This window comes from Gouania willdenowi, chromosome 3, assembly GCF_900634775.1.
Source record: "Gouania willdenowi chromosome 3, fGouWil2.1, whole genome shotgun sequence".
NCBI lineage: Eukaryota > Metazoa > Chordata > Actinopteri > Blenniiformes > Gobiesocidae > Gouania > Gouania willdenowi.
The window spans coordinates 45,710,982-45,729,719 of record NC_041046.1 but is presented as its reverse complement, the minus strand read 5'-3'; the positions used below and the strand labels follow the sequence as shown (position 1 = coordinate 45,729,719).

General features: G+C 47.6%; 1 protein-coding gene across 2 annotated transcripts in view; it reads left to right on the top strand.

Annotated features, from left to right (window-relative positions):
- The window catches only part of LOC114479415 (vacuolar protein sorting-associated protein 13C-like), a 46,262-nt gene extending 28,793 nt beyond the window's left edge, over nt 1–17,469 (top strand). For both annotated transcript variants that reach the window (XM_028473092.1, XM_028473084.1), the window contains 19 exons: nt 75–185; nt 348–451; nt 531–698; nt 924–1,228; nt 1,292–1,439; nt 1,541–1,670; nt 1,794–1,915; nt 1,985–2,151; nt 4,809–5,062; nt 5,273–5,508; nt 10,708–10,800; nt 10,866–11,099; nt 11,182–11,313; nt 11,382–11,471; nt 12,438–12,593; nt 16,585–16,849; nt 16,936–17,080; nt 17,146–17,267; nt 17,328–17,469. In XM_028473092.1, the coding sequence (XP_028328893.1) occupies nt 75–185; nt 348–451; nt 531–698; nt 924–1,228; nt 1,292–1,439; nt 1,541–1,670; nt 1,794–1,915; nt 1,985–2,151; nt 4,809–5,062; nt 5,273–5,508; nt 10,708–10,800; nt 10,866–11,099; nt 11,182–11,313; nt 11,382–11,471; nt 12,438–12,593; nt 16,585–16,849; nt 16,936–17,080; nt 17,146–17,182 (2,897 nt within the window). In that variant the 3' untranslated portion in view covers nt 17,183–17,267; nt 17,328–17,469. The remainder of the gene's footprint in view (nt 1–74; nt 186–347; nt 452–530; nt 699–923; nt 1,229–1,291; nt 1,440–1,540; nt 1,671–1,793; nt 1,916–1,984; nt 2,152–4,808; nt 5,063–5,272; nt 5,509–10,707; nt 10,801–10,865; nt 11,100–11,181; nt 11,314–11,381; nt 11,472–12,437; nt 12,594–16,584; nt 16,850–16,935; nt 17,081–17,145; nt 17,268–17,327) is intronic.
- The last annotated feature ends 1,269 nt before the right edge of the window (nt 17,470–18,738 follow it).

Below are 18,738 nucleotides of genomic sequence, written 5' to 3'. Positions count from 1 at the left end.
ACACACACACACACACACACACACACACACACACACACACACACGCACTGTGTGTAACTGTGTCCTGCTCTCAGCGTCCTCCGAGGACAGTCATGTGATCGATCTGAAGGTGATGATGACTTTGGGATCCTTCAACGTTCTACTGTGTGACCAAAGCTGTGACATCACCAACATCAAGATCAAAGGTTAGGACACACCCACATCGCCCCCTACCATGTTTTACCTTTACTCTCACACTGTGTGTGTGTGTGTGTGTGTGTGTGTGTGTGTGTGTGTGTGTGTGTGTGTGTGTGTGTGTGTGTGTGTGTGTGTGTGTGTGTGTGTGTGTGTGTGTGTGTGTGTGTCAGGTCTCCATGGCTCTCTGCTGGTCCAGGGTTCTCACACCCACGTGTCGACCCGCCTCCAGGACTTCTTGGTGCTGAATGTGGATCCTGAGAGCGTCCATAAGAAGGTCAGAACAAACATTATATTACCCAGAATCCTTTGTGCGCAGAGGCAGGATGTTAAACGCTGTGACCTTTGACCTCCAGGCCATCTCTATCCTTGGGGAGGAGGTGTTCAGCTTCAGTCTCAATCTTACCCCCAACGCCACCGAGGGCTCAGGTTACAGCGACGTGTCAAGGACGGATGGCACAGTGAAGCTGACGGTGGGCTGTGTGAGGGTGGTCTACCTGCACAGGTTCATTATGGCTCTGCTGGTGAGGCCTTCATCATCATGATCATCATCATCATGCAGGTCTCCCTGAGCTCCTGTGGGACCTTCAGAGGTGCAGGTCCTGTTCCACTGAAGAACAGATGGTTTCATCTGATCTTCTCTCAGTGTTTGGTCTGAACATGTTGGTTCCAAAGGAGCTCAGCTGAGATTCAAGTTTATCTTCTGAAGAACCTGTGAACTTTTTGTCAGATGATGTTTGTGTTGTCAGAACTTCTCCAACAGCTTCCAGGTGGCTAAAGAAGCTCTGAGCGTGGCTACGGCTCAGGCAGCAGAGAAGGCGGCCAGCAGCGTCCGAGACTTCGCTAAGAAGACATTCCGTCTGTCGGTGGATGTCAGACTGAAGGCCCCCATCATTGTGGTCCCTCAATCCTCCAGGTCCCACGAGGCTCTGCTGGTGGACCTGGGTCTGATCACAGCACGAAACTCCTTTCTTCTGACCAAGGTGGAAGGACGGCCGCTGCCCGCCGTCATCGACCACATGGAGGTGGAGCTGACGAAGTTGAAGCTCTCACGGTCAGTCTGAGGATTATGAAACTGTGTTGAAGGATGTCCTGCTCTGACCTGCGTTCCTTTCAGGATCTCCACGGAGACGTTCTCTGAGCAGAGCGGCACGGAGCTGCTGGAACCAGTGAACCTTCACCTGAATGTCAGGAGGAACCTGTCTGCTGCCTGGTACAAGGAGATACCTGCTGTGGATGTGGATGGTGATCTGAAGCCCATGAAGGTGTGAAGAGCACAGCTCGTTGTTCTTCCTCTGTTTGTACAGAGAGAATAATAATAACAAATAATAATGATAATAATGATTGATTGTTCATCTGTGTGCAGCTGCAGCTCAGTCAGGACGACCTGAAGGTTCTCCTCAGGATCCTGTTTGAGAACCTCAGTGAGGCCCAGGTCAGAGATCATCCTCAGCAGGTAGCTCAGCAGCTACACAGGCCTGCAGCGCCCTCCGCAGGTCAGTAACTGCTACTGCATCAGCTTTACCTACAGATTATAAATGATTATAACAGACTGTGCTGTAGGGTCACTTAGGTTGTGTTATCGTGTGATTATAATTATTCTGCCGTGGTGCGTTCAGGGGATGCTGGGAAATTGCAGAGGAGCAGCAGCAGTGAAGATGAGAAGGAAGAAGAAATAATGAAGTTTAACTTCAACATCAAATCTCTTGGTCTGGTTCTGTATGGCAGCGACTCATCCCTGGTGGGTCACTGGTTCCCGTCACTGGTGTCATATGGTTCTAATGGTTTTGATGGTCTCTGTGGTCCTCAGCCCTTCCAATTGCAGCACCAGCAAGATCTCAGACTGGGAGAGCTGGTCCTCCACCTGCTCTCCTTCTCAGGGATGATGCAGAGTGGCGGCGGCGTGGAGGTTAGCGCCGTGCTAACAGCTCTGACTCTGGACGACCTCAGGAGCGGCGTGGAACGGGCGTCATCACGGTAACTGTTCCAGAGTTTACACAGTATACTACTGTGTAAACTACTACTACTACTATAAACAATATTAATAATAATCTCATTTATTATTCTAGGGATTTGTTTTGAACGTAATAATTGCATTTGTCTTTCTGATGTAGCAAACTGCAATAAATGCGTAATAATCACATTTATCGTTCTAACGTAGCAAATTGTTATAAACACGTAATAATATCAGTCGTCATTGTTGCTATCTCAACTCAGTAAAATGCATCTTCCTCTAGATAAAACACCCTCATGGGACTCTTTCTGTTGTTTGGTTTTGTTATTCACGCAAGGTTCAGTCGCACCATATTTTATAAAATCCTGAATAGAGCCTAGTGGACACCTTCCAGGTTGGCCATGCTCAGATTAAGAAGCAGCGATGTGTGCTGGAGGTGTGAGAGAGGGGTGGGGACCCCACTGCATATGCTGTATGACTGTGAAAAAACTAAAAAGATGTGGGATTTGATAATCGATTGCTTAAATGGGATATTCAGGTTACACCTGGTCAAAGAACCCTCCATCTGTATACTGGGTATTTTAGGAGACAGTGTTGTTTTATCTAAATGTCATAGACTATGGTGTCGTCTCGTTCTGGTAATGCAGAATAATATTACGGCACTGGAAATCAACTAATTTGTTCTTTTTTAAATAATGGATAGAGGTGTTAAGCACAATAACAAGCAGTGTTGGGAACGTTACTTTAAAAAAGTATTTAGTTATAATTACTCACTACTTCTTCAAAAAAGTATCTGCGTTAGTAACTAAATTACTCTATAATAAAACTAACTCATTACCAAGGAAAGTAACTATTTGCGTTACTATTAAAAAAAAAAAAGTTGCTATATGTCAAAGAATTCACATTTTTTAGATGCGTGTGTCGTTGTGAGGTGCTTCATTAAATATGAGTTGTTTACAACAAATGTGGACAAAGTCTTCACTCCTGGATATAATGAACACTTCACATGTACGTTCTTGTCTTTGACCATAATTAATATAAAGTAGTGTTTGTATCGTCACCTTAAAAATGACAACTTTTCATCAGATTGTTCCACGCTCACCATCTCTGCTGATTCATCACATCTGCTGTGTGTGTGTGTGCGTGTGTGCGCGCGCGTGCGTGCGTGCGTGCGTGTGTGTGCGCGTGTGCGTGTCGCATGTGCTGGCACGCCGCCTTAACCAATCATAATCTCTCACCTTGTTTTTAACCCGCCTCCTCACAACAGCTGAGTCACAAGCCGGGGATGTTTTCATATAACAGTTTATTCAATCAATGCATGTAACGCACCACATTTAACGTTCAGTGACAATAACGGCGTTGTAACGGCGTAAGAAGTAATTATTTAGATTACCCTGTTACTGAAAAACAAACGCCGTTACATAACGCCGTTATTTTAAATGCCGTTATTCCAAACACTGATAACAAGCTATGAGCGGATCATTTATAGAGTAGGAGGACCTGTTTAAGGAGATATGGGACCCATTCCTCAGTCATATCAGATGCATGTAGTGTATCTGAAAATCCCAGGGTGTTGTTTGTTTTTGATTGTCTGCTGTCTGGCCTGAGTGAGGTTTTTTGCCTTTGGTTGTACCTGTTTCTACATACATGTATGTGTTTATATATATGTAGATTCAAAACAAAAAAAAAGAAAGGAAAAGCAAGTTAACAGTTGTATGGGACATTGTTTGAGCGGTCTGCACTTTTAAAGTGTAGTTGATGTGGAAGTACATACTGTATATACATTTTGTTGTGTGGACTGTGTAGCTTGGATACTTTTCAAAACATAATAAAAAAATTTTAAAAAAACGTGTAATAATCACAGTTATCGTTCTAATGTAGCAAACCGTTATAAAAGCGTAATAATCGCATTTATTGTTCTAACATAGCAAACGTTATGAATGCATAATAATTGTATTATTATTCTAACGTAGCGAACAGTTAACTCATAATAATTGCATTTATCATTCTAATTTAGCAAACCGTTATAAACATGTAATGATTGCATTTATCGTTCTAACTTAGCGAACAGTTAACGCATAATAATCTCATTTATCGTTTTAATGTGGCGAATAGCAAACCCTTTATAATTGAGTTTAACATTCTAATGTAGCGAACTGTTATAGATGCGTAATAATTGGTTATCGTTCTAACGTAGGGAACTGTTATAAACGTTTTATAATCACATTTATCATTCTAACGTAGCGAACATTTAATGCGTAATAATCGCAGTTATCATTCTAACGTAGGGAACTGTTATAAACATGTTATAATCACATTTATCATTCTAATGTAGAGAACCGTTATAAACGCATAATAATCACATTTATTGTTCCAATCTAGGGAACCATTATAAACACGTAATATCGCATTTATTGTTCTAACATAGCGAGCCGTTATAAATGTGTAATAATCACATTTATTGTTGTAACGTAGCGAGTAGTTTTAAATGTTTAATAATCACATTTATCGTAACGTAGTGAACCGTTATAGATGCGTGTGTGTGTGTATTAAAAGTATCTACATCTATGTATCAGTATTGTATTGGTTTGGAGAGAAGTGGTATCAGGGCATCCTGTGATTGGTTCTCAGGAGCGTGGGTGTGTCCTGTTGATAATGCTGGCCTGTGATTGGCTCTTAGGATGGTGGGGCGCAGAGAGCAGGAGGGTTCTGAGCCCATGATGGACCTGACATTCCGTCAGAGGTCAGGGAGGAAGGAGGTGGTGACGGTTCTACAAAAGATCTACCTCTGCGCCTCCGTGGAGTTCCTGCTCGCTGTGGGAGAATTCTTCCTGCAGGCGCTGCCTCAGAGCTCTGCCTCCAATGCCTCGTCTGCAACCGGCGACAGAACGCTCGCCAAACAGAACATGGGACCACAAGCTAGGCCCCAGAATGGTGAGAGAAACCCTTAGTAGGGGCAGCAGGGGCGCTCATCAGCAGAAAGTCTCTTCTATTCACTCTAGATTTATGTTCACACACAGTCTGAAGGGACACCTCTAAAGCCTGAATCTGCTCCGTTTGGGCGTCTTCATTTTGTAGTTTTCTGTGGTAGTTTGTGTAGACTGTTCCTGGTAGTTTACTCGTTAAACAGTCCTCCTCCCTCAGCCTCGGGTTCTGGTTCGATGCTGAGCAGTTTCCGGGCTGTGGTGGTGGACCCAGAGGTTTTGTTTGTGGCCAGCCTGAGGTTGGCTGATGCTCCTGCACTCGCCGCTTCCTTTCAGTGCGACATGACGTTGCAGACGGAGGAGGGCGGAGCTACGAGCGTCAGAGCCAACCTGAGAGAACTGAAGGTTCTGGCGTGTCCGTTCATCAGAGACCAGGAGAACTGTGCTGTCACCACCGTGAGTGTCCACAGGGGGCGACACACGCTAATGAGTCAGAATAAGTTTGTAATATTTGTGTCTTTTGTGTTTTTGTTTTGTTTTGTGTGATTTGTGTTTGTTCTATTTCATCCTTACTGACTTCCAGAGGCGGTGCTCAAAGCACTGGATGTTCCATCTCGCGCATGCGTAGGTCGAGTAATTATATCAACAAAGTCACCTGTGACCCCTGGATGACCCAGTGTTATCAGGTGATCAGTTCCTTCTATCTTCTCGCGATTACGGCTAACGATAGCAGGTCGGTTGCCATTCACAGCTTGTCGCTTGTAGCTTCGTAACCATAAGGTTGCCGCCTCTCGTCCGCTAGAAGCTGCAACTCGCTGTTTTCCCTTTAAGTGGGGCTGGGACACTACAGTTTGCGGCAGGTGAGTGCACCGCTTCGACATAGTGACCAGTTTACCAGGGGTTGCCTGAGGTGGTGAGTACCGTACCACTTTGTTGTCATCGGCTGTGCTGGTTCAGACTCTGTAGCTCCGCGGCTACGCCGCTGTCTCTTTTTGGTGATTAAACAGCTAAGGTTTCTCTGCTGTGTTGCTACGCTGCTTCGTTAGCACCGATGTGGTTACCCTGACCGGTGGATTTGCTGATGTGAGGCCAACACGGGCCTCCCGGCACTCTGCTATTAAGCGGCGGCCGGTGTTTTCAGTGTGTACGCTGAGCGGCTGCATTCGCGGCTGCTCTCTCTCTCTCTAATTATTATTCATAAATACAGTTATTGATAATAATTGTTAATATTTATTAATTAATAATAGTAAATACAAGAGAATTAGAGAAGGATGGACTGTCATTTGTGTGTCTCCTGCATGGCCCTCCTTCAGGCAGTGGACGGTCAAAATCAATGTCCTGTGTGCCTGACCAAGAGAGGAGGCATCCGATAAGTCATGCATGAACTTCAGTTTTATGACTCATGCACTGCGACTCTCCAGGTTGGCTGAGGCTGAGGGCACAATAGACCGGCATGGCATCCGGCGATCCTCCTCTGAAGGCAAGGAAGGTTGATGCTCTGACTAACAAGGTGGATGCTCTCACCACCGAGTTTGTGCAGATTAAGGCCATCTTGCTTAACCTACAGACAGAACCCGGTGTGCCAGTCTTTGCAGCTAACCCTGTCGCAGGTCCATCCTACCTTTGGGAGAAGGATGCAATGTCCATGGCAGCATCCTGTACTCTGTTTGGTGATGCTGACGGGGACGGGCAGGATGAGCTTGCCTCACAGGCTTCTCATGCCTTTTCAGAAGGTTCTAGTAGGACCTCATCTGTAGGCTCAGTGTCTAGCCGTGGCACTGTGCAGCCGGCAATGCGTACGGCCTTGGCACGCCTTGGGTTGAATGAAGCCCTGGTCCCTACCCGAACGGCCTTTTTTCAGGCAGGCCCCCAACACCTTGGCCTTTGTGGTGCCTCCCTCTGACCCCTACATTGCGCAGCCCCGCAGATGCTTGCCTGACTCGAGGGTTCTCTCCCATCATACAAGCAATGGCAGGGTTCTGGCAGCCATGCATGATGCTGGCAGCTATGGCTTGGAACAGCAAGCTCCAGTTGAGCCTGCCATTGCAGCATTGACAGTTTCCCCAGATGAGGCCATGAGACCAGATGCACGCTGCTCCCGATCTCAGTGCAGATTGACTGACGATCTTCTCACTTGCAGTTATAATATGGCTGCCCGTATGAGACGTCGAGGTAATTCTCTGTCACACCTGGTACTGGCTTTGTTGAGTACCTTGCAGGATTCCAGGTCGGAGCCACAGTCCCCTCTATCCGAGCCATGTCACAGAACACTACCTTCTCTGCTGATTGTGCCGGGCCAGACCTTTGGCCCAGCGACATTGCAGGCCTTGGAGCGTAGTGTGCAGGTTGGCCAAACAATGCAGAAGTTTGCCAGTTTACGCCAGGCTCCCCATGCCCCTCCTAGGCCGGGACATTTGGCAGGATGGGTGCGGATCACCCATGCCCACGGCCAACTGCTCGCCCATCTGGGCAGTCCAGCGGCCTGCAGGTCACAATACCAGGTAATCGGCAACGCCGTGCAGTCACACAGCCATCTGTTCAGATGTCTAGGGGTTCTGGACCACGTTACCGCCCCCCCTCCAGGGCCCCAAGGGGCAAGGGGGGTGGAACCTGAAACCTCTGGGGCCGGTCGTCAGACGCCTTTCCCAGTAGCAGCTCCCCTCTGGAAAGAGCAGACCACATACCCTTGGGTAGTGTCCACGCTATCCAGAGGTTACACATTACAGTTCTGATGCCGGTCCCCTAGTAGTCAGAGATCTCGTGAAATCCCTTGTGCTACGTCACAAGGTAGTCACCCTTCTGGGGAAGTGTGCCATCGAGTTAGTGAACCCAGAGGCTTGCCTCAGCAGGTGTTACTCCACTTATTTTCTTGTACCCAAAAAAGAGGGTGGATTTTGCCCGATCATGGACTTGAGGGGGTTGAGCCAGTTTCTCAAAGTTCTCCCCTTCCATATGCTGCATGTAGCAGATGTCCTTCAGACTGTCTCAGCAGGAGACTGGTTGGTGATGGTGGTGTCGCAGCTGCTCTGTCACCATTACAGGCCAGCGGAGTTTCAAAACTCCCCTATCTGGACGAGTGGCTAGTCATTTCTCTGACTTGGGAGCAGGTGTTGAGTTACACTGCTGCTCTTCTCAGTCATGTGGGAAATCTAGGCCTCAAGGTAAATTATGCCAAGAGCAACCTTGTACCCAGTCAGGTTGTGAGGTAATTAGGGCTCGTGCTGGATACCTCAGTAATGTGGTCCTCCCTCTCTCCGGAGTGAGCCTTCGCCATCCTAAGCCTTCTACAGTGTTTACAGCATGGCGCCCTCCTGCAGTATGGCCTAGTCCTGCAACTCATGGGGATGTTGGCCTCGGCATCCATGGTCATACCACTAGGGCTTCTAACACTGCACCCCTTTCAGGTATGAATGAACAGCCTGCATTTAGACCCCAGCCACCACCGGCACAAGGTGGTCGGGGTGTCTGCCCAGTGTCTCTTTACCCTCCGACCCTGGAGGGAGAAGGAATACTTGATGTCGGGTGTACTCATGGGGAGGGTAGCCTCCCGCCGGGAGGTTGTCAAGACGTACGCCTCTCTTGTGGGTTGGGGTGCAGTGTGGCAGTCCAGGATTGTCAGGGGCCTGTGGAGATCCCAGCAGAAGCGGCAGCACATAAATGTGTTGGAACTTCAGGCTGCATTCCTTGCGCTCAGGCACTTTCTTTCTGTTCCAAAAAATCGATATGTTCTCGTCCGGTCAGACAATACCTCAGCTGTATACCACTACAACCACCAGGGAAGCACCAGATCTCTGATGTGTCTGCGGGTGGCACACCAGCTCCTCACATGGGCTTACCCCAACTTCCTGAGCCTCCGGGAAATGCATGTTCCTGGTCTCGGGAACACTGCCGCGGATCTCCTCTCCCGTCAGAAGCCTCCATCCAGGGAGTGGAGACTTCACCCAGTGGTGGTGTGGTGGACCACATTTGGCAGAGCAGCAGTGGACGTCTTTGCCTTAGAGGCAACGACTCTGCCTTCTCTGAGAGAAGAGCCCAGCCCCCTTGGGCAGGATGGAGTAGTGCATACCTGGCCCTACGGCCTACTTTATGCCTTTTCTCCACTCCCCCTCATACAAGCAACGCTTCACAGGGTCCAGAAGGGTGGTCTCCGCCTGCATCTGGTTCCCCCATGCTGGCAGGAAGACCATGATCCCCCTGTTGCTTAAACTCCTGAAGTGGACACCGTGGCGTTTTTTGGAGAGGAATGACCTCCTGTCTCAGGTCAACGGACGCATAAGACACCCGAGTCCGAGTTATCTGCAGCTGTTCTTGTGGCCCCTATAGTTGTGGACACGATTTTAAACCATCCACCAGGTCGCTTTACGCTAACGGGTGGAAGCTATTTGTGGAGTGGTGTGACTCTCACAACGAGGTGCCGGAGAAATGTTCAGTGGTTGCAATACTCCATTTCCTGCAGTCAATTTTTGACAAAAACAGGACTATTTCCACCCTCAAAATGTATTTGGCTGCTATCTCGGCCAGTCATGTAAAGGTGGATGGCCAGTCAGTGGGATCACATTATCTGGTCAAACAGTTTCTGAAAGGGACTCAGAGACTCAGACCGCGTCGGGTCTATGAGTCGCCATCATGGGACTTGCAAGTTGTCCTTCAGTTCCTTACCCAGCCGCCCTTTGAGCTGCTGGGACACACTGATTGGAAGTGGCTGTCTCTCAAGACAGGCTTTCTTCTTGCTGTGGCAATGGCAAAACGTGTGAGGGAGCTGCATGCGCCATCAGGGAGCCAGGCTTGTCTACGATGGAAGGCTGATGGCTTTGAGGATAGTCTCAGGCTAAATCCTTCATTTTTGCCCAAGTGGTTGCCCCCTCATCATCCTGTTACTCAGGATCCTTGTGTCATTGCGTGAAGATTTTTTTACATGAACAGATCACCTGATGACACCGGTTGATATAGACTCTCTGGGTTATCCAGGGGTCACAGGTGACATTGTTGATATAATTAATCTACCTGCGCATGCACGAGAAGGAACATCCATTGCTTTAAGCACCGTCTCTGGTGGTCATCAAGGATTCATAGAACCGTGGTTACATACGTAACTCTCGTTTTGCGTTTGTTTTGTTTTGTGCATTTTTTGTTTTGTGTGTGTTTTGAGTTTGTTTTGTATTTTTTTTGTGTGTGTTTTGTATTGTTTTTTGTGTGTTTTGTTTGTTTAGGGCCTGTGCTATGAAGCTAGATTTCCTCTTATTGCATTAATTTCCAGGATTTAATCAGTGTGTGCTGGACTACGAAGCTCACTAACATCTTACGGAGCTAAATCACCATGGTAACTTATGCTGAACGACTAACCTGGTCAAGAGCAGGTTTTGCTCTGGCTCGGATTTTAGCGAGCGATAAAGTCCCGCCTCCTGACCAATCAGTTCTCTTAGAAAGTGAGCTGTCCAATAAAAGGTGATATGTGAACACGTCACTGTGCAGCTATCAAATCAGATCCACACATCATCGATGTCTAAATATTCTCTCTCCTAGGAGAAAGAATTGTTTTGTGGCTAATGTGTTGTACTTTATGATTAGTGTGATTGTGTTGGGTAATGTTTGAAAGCATTGATTATTGATTAACAAGACCTACTTTCACTTGTCTTCAACGTGTGTTGTTTGCAGGTTCTCCGTCCTTGTTCCATAGCGTTGGAGGCTCACCAGGAGGTGGGCTGCCCCCTGCAGGGCTCGGTGACGGTGGAGGAGGTCATTGTGAAGGTTTGGACATTCCACACGTGAACAAACGTTATTGATCAGATTAAAAGTTGTGTTTCTCTCCACAGATTTCTCCATTCATCATCAACACGGTGACAACCATCACGGCGGCCATGATGGAGAAACATCACAGTGTGCCGCTGAAGGAGGCGGAGCCTGCTGTGGGAGACCTTTGGTCGGTCATGAACATCTATGGATGTAACTTCTGGTTCCTGGGGGTGGACCCGGCCACCGAGGTCACAGAGAGCTTCAGAGAAACCGATGGCAGCAACGAGGGCGAGAACTTTGCCGTGGACGTTAAAGTACAGAGTCCTTCCTCCAGATGATATCGATGATGATGATGATGAGCAGCTTTAGGTCCTGATGACCATGTCTCCTCTGCAGGTGGTGCAGGTGACCCTGGAGTCTGGGTTAGGCCATCGGACCATCCCTTTGCTGCTGGCCGAGTCGTCTCTGAGTGGATCTGCCACCAACTGGTCATCTCTGCTGCAGCTGAAGGCTCTGATGACACTGGAGGTGCTTCAGACCGTCACATGTTTGTGAACCAGAACCAGAACCATAACCAGGTTGTGTTTGGGTTCTAGGTCAACTACTTCAATGAGACGCACGCCGTGTGGGAGCCGCTGATCGAGCGTGTGGACGGAGGCCAGCGGAGGTGGAACCTCCTACTGGAGGTAAAGGTGTATATTAAATTCCACCTTAGAGAGGGTGGAGCTTCATGACTGTTTGGGTCAGTAGTGATGTTTAATGTAGAGTTTGGATCTGTGACTATAGATCAGTGCAGTGTTAACCCTTAAAGACCAGACATAGAAATGCATGAAACCTTTAAAACATGTCCCAGGAGAACAATGACTACAGAGAAGAGCTAAGGATTGTAGGAAATGTAGGATTTCTCTGTAAACCACGATGCGGCAGTTCACTGGAGTATGAAAGCTCTGAGTAGAGCATACGTTCCTACTCAGTATGTTTGGACCTTCAGAGCTGATGCAGACCACCATGGACAGACTTAAGGTGCGTTCATGTGACTGAAGTGACTGAAGCAACTCTTTTACATTAAAATCAATGTAAATGACGCGACCTCAAGTTATCTCCCCTAAAGCAACGTTACATGTAATTTGAGCAACGAGATCACGCTCGACCTCGTCGATCAAAGTTGAAAAATCTGAACTTTTTAAGCGGAGGCTGTAGTCCCTCCCTGCTCCCTCCTGCTTCAGTGCAGACGGCTGCTGTGGAGGCGGTACAACTTCCTCAATTTATCAGGGCAAAATTAAAGCGATTACCTTCTTGAAAACCACAGTAACTACTGATCATGACACATTCTGAGTGAACTCATCCTTTAATATCTCAGTAAGTTGATCATTGAAACCGTAAAAGCAGAGCAAGAAGGAAAAGAAGTGATCAATTCTCTCTCTCTTTCTCTCTACCCTGTCACCTGCTCAACACACACACACACACACACACACACACACACTCACATTGTTCCATGGTGATGGCATCACTGGAGTGATGGAGTGACTAAAAGGAAGCGACACATCAGGATGATGGAAGCTACTGCAGCGCTGCGGTCGCGTTTGGTGTGAACGCACCTTAAGACCTGCTCACATCATGTCATACAGATCTAAAGAATCTTTCTCCTGCAGATGAAAACCAACCCGGTCCACGATAAAAGTCCTGTTCCTGGAGATGACTTCGTCCTCCTTCCTGAACCTCGTTCATCCATCACCATCTGCTCCAAAGACACCATGAACATCACGGTGTCTCAGAGCTGCCTCAGCGTCTTCTCCAACCTGCAGAAGGTAAGAACAAACAACAGTTTAGCCCCGCCCTCTATGGCCCCGCTTTTAATGACTCTTCCCTCAATGACCCCACCCTTAATGACTCTGCCCTTAAATGACTCCTCCCTTTGTGTCCCCGCCCTTAATGACTCCTCCCTCTATGGCCCTGCCTTCAATGACCCCGCCCTTAATGACTGCTCTTTCTATGGCCCCATCCACAATTACCCGGCCCTTAATGACCCTGCCCATAAAAGGCTCGTTCAAGATGTGGCTGCGGCTCGCCTGGATGATCGGCGAGAGTAGACGGGTGCAACGGGGGAGGGGCTACAAATCTGTTGCCAAGTTGGACAACTCTGTCTAAAACACGATGGCTGAAGTCGTGTTTGCTTACATCCTCAAGGAAGCGATACATAGATAGTGTTGGATAAAGTGGAACTAATGTGTGTGTTATTGTTCCTACACAGACATGTAAGAGGATGCACATGAATAGGTTATTCATTAAAGAACCAGTTATGCAGCGTGATCCGGTGTTGTCTGTGTCTCCCACTACACGTTAAGTGATAGGACTAACGTAACAGATAGATGTATAGATAGATAGATAGATAGATAGATAGATAGATAGATAGATAGATAGATAGAATGGTTCTTTTACAAATTCACAAGCTGAAACCAAACGTTTCTCACCAGCCACACAGTGCAAAAATGATAATAATGATAATTATTTATATTTTTTTGTGTTTCACTTGCTGCAGGGTTATTTATCCAAATCCACTTCCGTTATTTTTCCTTTTTTGTTGTTGTGGGGACCATGAAATGTGATGACTCACATTTGGGCGTGGAGGAGAATCGGCGGGAAGGTGGTGGTAGCAGCATGGGCCCAAATGGAAGTTTTGTCACTCAGGTGCTCTCCTGCCTCAGTGGTCTGCTCACAACTACCCACCCTGACCTCCAACACTGCTGACAGCCCAGTGGTCTTCCACACCGTTAAGATCTGGCTCCAATTTTGCAAACACTATGGCCTGCACAGAGCCTCGTTGCATGAACCTATTCTCAATAACTCTTCTTTTCCTCCCTGTCTTACTGACTTCATTTACCGTGTCTGGTCAACTAAAGGCCTTGTAACCCTTGACAATCTGTATGAAGGCGGGATCTTAGGACGAGATGGCGCCAGCATGTACCGGCTGCCGTCTGCCCACTCTGCTGGAACTTTTGTTTTTAGCCGCACAATTCTGTGACAAAACATCACTGCGCTGATAGTATATGACTGTCAAACACTTATTGAGCTAAATCGTTCACATGAGGTACATCTGGGCTTCAACTCAGAGGATCAAACATCCAGACTTCCTCCTCACTTGGCCTCAGTACTTGACTACCTGCTGCGCTCACCTGTTCCCCGGAGGAAGCGTGCCAAAAACGGGGTAAACGAGGTGGAGTCCTGTTGAGAATAAAGGCGTTCTGGAGGTCAAATCCTGGGACTGATCCTGGATGCCATTTATAACATGGATTACGGTGGATTCAACTTGTGGCTCCCGTGCGTCTGGTTTCCGGCTTACGTCACCTGGCGCTCGAAGCACTGCTCCGCAGACGCCTTTCTCGGCACCGTGGTGTGGATCACAAGTGACTTCGTATGCTGCGCCGCAGCTCTCCACAGGCCGACAAGGATGTGACTCCACGCCTCAGCTTGCAGAATGCTAGATTGCTAGCCAACATGGCAACAGAAGGATGAGTACGTTCATCTTAATGAGCTGTGCCCTCCGGACTGCTCTGTGTTTGGAACTCTCCCGCTCACGCAACGCAAAGGAGGATTAGCGCTTGTTTACCGGGACACTTTCAGCTGCAGACTGTTGGACATGAACACGTACAACTCCTTCGAGCTCCAGACGTGTAATGTTGGAAATTAACACTCTTTTTACTGTGTTTTAATCAGCAATCAGTGGGTTTTCTGCCTCTTTGACCTAACTACCTTTGGTCGTTGATGTTGACATATTTATGTCAAACTTTAATAGCCACTGTTTTGACTGTATTGGACACAGTAGCATCATCTAAAAATACTCCAGGCTCTAATAAAAAACCTTGTCCGTGGATGAATGAAGCTATTTTAGCTTTAGGAGAAGCTGCCGGAAAGTGGAACGGTTGTAGAAAACCACTAAACTAGAGGTGCATAGACTCCATCTTAAAGAAAAGATAATGGAGCTAAATGAAATAATAAAGCGCGCCCGCTCTGCTTATTTCGCTAATCTTGTTTGAGAAAAAATAAAAAAAAAACCCAAGGTCTTGTTCAATGCTATTGAAAATCTGTTGCACCCTCATCGTCCCCATGTGCCTGTACACACACAGGAGGACTGTAACAATTTTTTAAACGTTTTTGTAAACTAAGTGCAAGACATTAGGGCCAGTATTACTCCTCCCTTGGTTAGTTTTTACTTTCCGAGCATTACATGGTCAGGCCCCTCAATATATCTCAGACTTGTTGTACCCCTACACTTCAGGGTGCAGTATTTGGTCTTCAGACCAGGGTCTCCTAAAGATCCTAAAACTAAATGTAAAACCAGAGGAGACCTGGTGTTCCAGACTGTAGCCCCCAGACTCTGGAATAACCTGCACCAGTCTCTCAGGGAGCTCACTGTGTGGTCACTTTTAAAAACTGTTGAAGACTTCACTTTACAGAAAATCTTTTAGTTACTGGATTTTAAATGTTTTATTATAATTTTATTATGTTGCTCCTATGATGTATATGCACCCATGTTTTATTGTTATTTTATGATGTTGCACTTGTATTAATTTCCCACAGCTCTGTACAGCACTTTGTGATTTTATCTGCGAAAAATAAATTTTTTACTAACTTCCTCATAGTTCTAAACTCAGGAGATTGTTAGTATTCATGACACATACAGACATGTGTTTATTAAATTAGGCGTTTCATATCTTTTTGTCACTGAACTCTGATCCAATCATCTGTCAGTTCTCCGCTGACGTCATCCACTGGCCATGTAGCCTCTGCAGCGGCTGGTCTCGTTGGGTCTCACCAGCTTTCCTCCGTGCCCGTGACATCAGAGCGAGTCTGGATCAAGTCGGACAGAAATCTACCCAGCATGCACCGCGTGTCTGCAGTTGGCTTTTAAAACGATGTCCATCTGGATCATCTAGAACGAGCCTAATGACTGCGCCTTCTATGGCCCCACCCTTAATGACTCCTTCCTCTATGGGCCCCGCCTTTAATGACCGCGCCCTTAAGGCCATACCAGCAGGTCTGGGCCTGGTTAGTAGATGATGGAGACCACTGAGAATTCCAGGGGCCACAGTGGGGGACAGTCGCTGCAAGGCACTTCACCCACATTGTCTAGTATGAATGTAGTGTGTGAGTGAGTGTTGGTGGTGGTGGGAGGGGCCTATAATTCACTATGGCAGCCTCACTTCTGTCAGTCTGCTCCAGGGCAGCTGTGGCTACAATAGTAGCTTACCACCACTATGTGTGAGTGTCTATGATGAAGTGTTATGAAAAAATGATTATTATTATTATTATTATTATTATTATAATAATAATAATAATAATAATAATAATAATAATGACTCCTCCCTTAATAACTCTGCCCTCAATGACCCCGCCCCTGTTGACTCACCAGTCTCTCAGGGAGCTAAACTGTGTGGACACTTTTAAAAAACTTTTGAAGACTTTACTTTACAGTAAAGCTTTTAGTTACTGGATTTTAATTTTCATTTATCCTTTAATGTTGCTGTTCTTATGATATTTATGCACTCTTGTTTTATTATTCTATTGTGTTGTACTTGTACTCTTACCACAACTCTGTACAGCACTTTGTGATTTTATCTGCAAAAAAGCGCTTTATAAATAAACTACTTACTTACTTACTTACTTACTTACTTGACTCCTCCTCCCTTGTTGACCCTGCCCACCTTAGATCCTTGTATCGAACTGCTTTCGGGTTTCTCCTGCTATAATTTATTCACCGGAGAGTCATTGTAATGAGTGTGTGTGTGTGTGCCTTTTCAGGCCTTTTCAGAAGGAAGCTCCTCAACCTTTGACCCCTCCCTGAAGGAGAAGGCTCCTTTCACGGTGGTCAACTCTCTGGGTATTCCTCTGATCCTCCATCACAGCTCCAACCTGAGACCGGTCGGCTGTGCAGCTCCGGGAAAGCTTCACGAGCTGAGTGTGGGTCAGAGTTTGGACCTGGAGCACTCTGTGTTTGAGGCCTGGACCAGAGGTTGCTTATCAGCACTACAGAGACAGGAGAGCTCCCTGTTCAGCCTCAGCATCGGTTCGTTCTCACTCTGACTCTAACATCTCTCTGTGTTCTAGTCTCACTCATGTGTTTGTGACCCTTCAGTTCCTTCTGGGGTTCAGTGAGATCTCCAACATCGCTGTGGACAAACCTGGACGTCGTCTCTATAACGTCCGTGGTCCGATGCTGCAGGAGGCCGTGTCAGTGCTGCTGCAGATTGACGCGGCCGACGGAAACAAAGTCATCACCGTCCGTTCGCCTCTGCAGGTCTGAAGCTCTGTGAGAACCTTGTGTCTCAGACCTGCAACTCACAGTCGTTCCTCTGTTCTCAGATCAAGAACCACTTCTCTGTTCCCTTCACGGTGCTGAAGTACTGCCCCTCCTCCCAGAGCCTGCAGACCATCGGCCAGGCCGAGCCAGAGACAGACTTTCATGTTGCTCTGGAAACCTATAGGTAGGTCTCCAGTTCTTTACCCAGGACCAGCACAGACTCACACCCCCATCCTCTGTGCAGGTCTCAGCTCTTTGTGCAGCCGGCGGGGGTCCTAACGGGTTTGTACGGACCCTCGGTGAGCTGCGTGGCTTGGAAGGAGCAGGTCCACCGTAGCTCTGAGGTCAGCTCCCTGCTGCAGTGTCCGGCCTTAGAGAGCTCTCTGCTGCCCCTGATGGTCAGCACCCCTGGCCGTCCCCGACAACCTGCGTCATATCGCCAGCCACGGGGAGGACGACTGGGACCCGGCCTACGTGATCCACCTGCACCCCGTGGCCACACTGAGGAACTTCCTGCCGTACTGTGTTCGCTACATGATGGAGGTACTGAGACGTGTCCCTGAGTCCATGAGACATGAACCCATAATGTTCTCTGTCCTCAGAGCTCTGCGGACTCCTTCGAGCTCCCTGAGGGCAGCACATCAGACTTGCTCAACGCTCGAGTCAGTGGGGAGATCCTGTCCCTGGTCCTAGTCGAGTACCAGGGCCGGGACTGGCACGGACACCTCCGCGTCCAGGCTGAGCTGCCCGAGTTCTTCGCCATATGTCTGACCTGCGACTCAGACATAAACCTCAGCGTGGATGTGAGTGTGCACGTGTCCAGGGTCTCCAACCGTCTGCTGCTGTCCCTTTTCAGCCCATACTGGATCATCAACAAGACATCCCGGTCCTGCGGTACCGAGCCGAAGACGTCAGCGTCAAACACCCGGCCGATTTCAGAGATGTCATCCTGTTCTCCTTCAAGAAGAAGAACCTGTTCACCAAGAGCAAGGTGTTCTTCTCTATGGTCCATGAATACAGGCTCAGTCTGATGGTTTTGATGGTTCTGATGGTTCCCTCAGACCTGCTCTAGTTTACAGAGCTTTGTTAGGATCTAAACACACTATATATAATTACACACTGTGTATGTTTCTTTGTGTGTCTCAGATCCAGTTGTGCGTCTCCAATAGTTTGTGGTCTGAAGGTTTTTCTCTGGACACGGTGGGAAGTTACGGCTGTGTGCGCTGCCCGGCCAACAGTATGGATTTCCTGGTACACACACACACTTCCTTTGTTGTTTTGTGCGCGTGCGTGTGCCTGTGTGTGTGTGTGTGTCTGACTGACTGACTGTGTGTGTATGTGTGTCAGGTGGGCGTCAGCATCCAGATGAGCAGCTTCAACCTCAGCAGGATCGTTACCATGAGTCCGTTCTACACGTTGTTCAACAGAACGTCGTACGAACTGGAGGTCGGAGAGGTCCAACCACAGACGTCCACCAGATGGCACTACATCTCCTCCACAGAGGTCAGTGAGGGTCACAGGGAAAGTCTGAAGGATCAGATTGTCAATCACACTAACGTTTAGTTGTTATCAGGTGTTGTTCTACTTTATTCTTCACAAACACAAAGATTCAGTTAATTTAACAGAAAAAATGCATGAAACGTATTTAAAGGAAT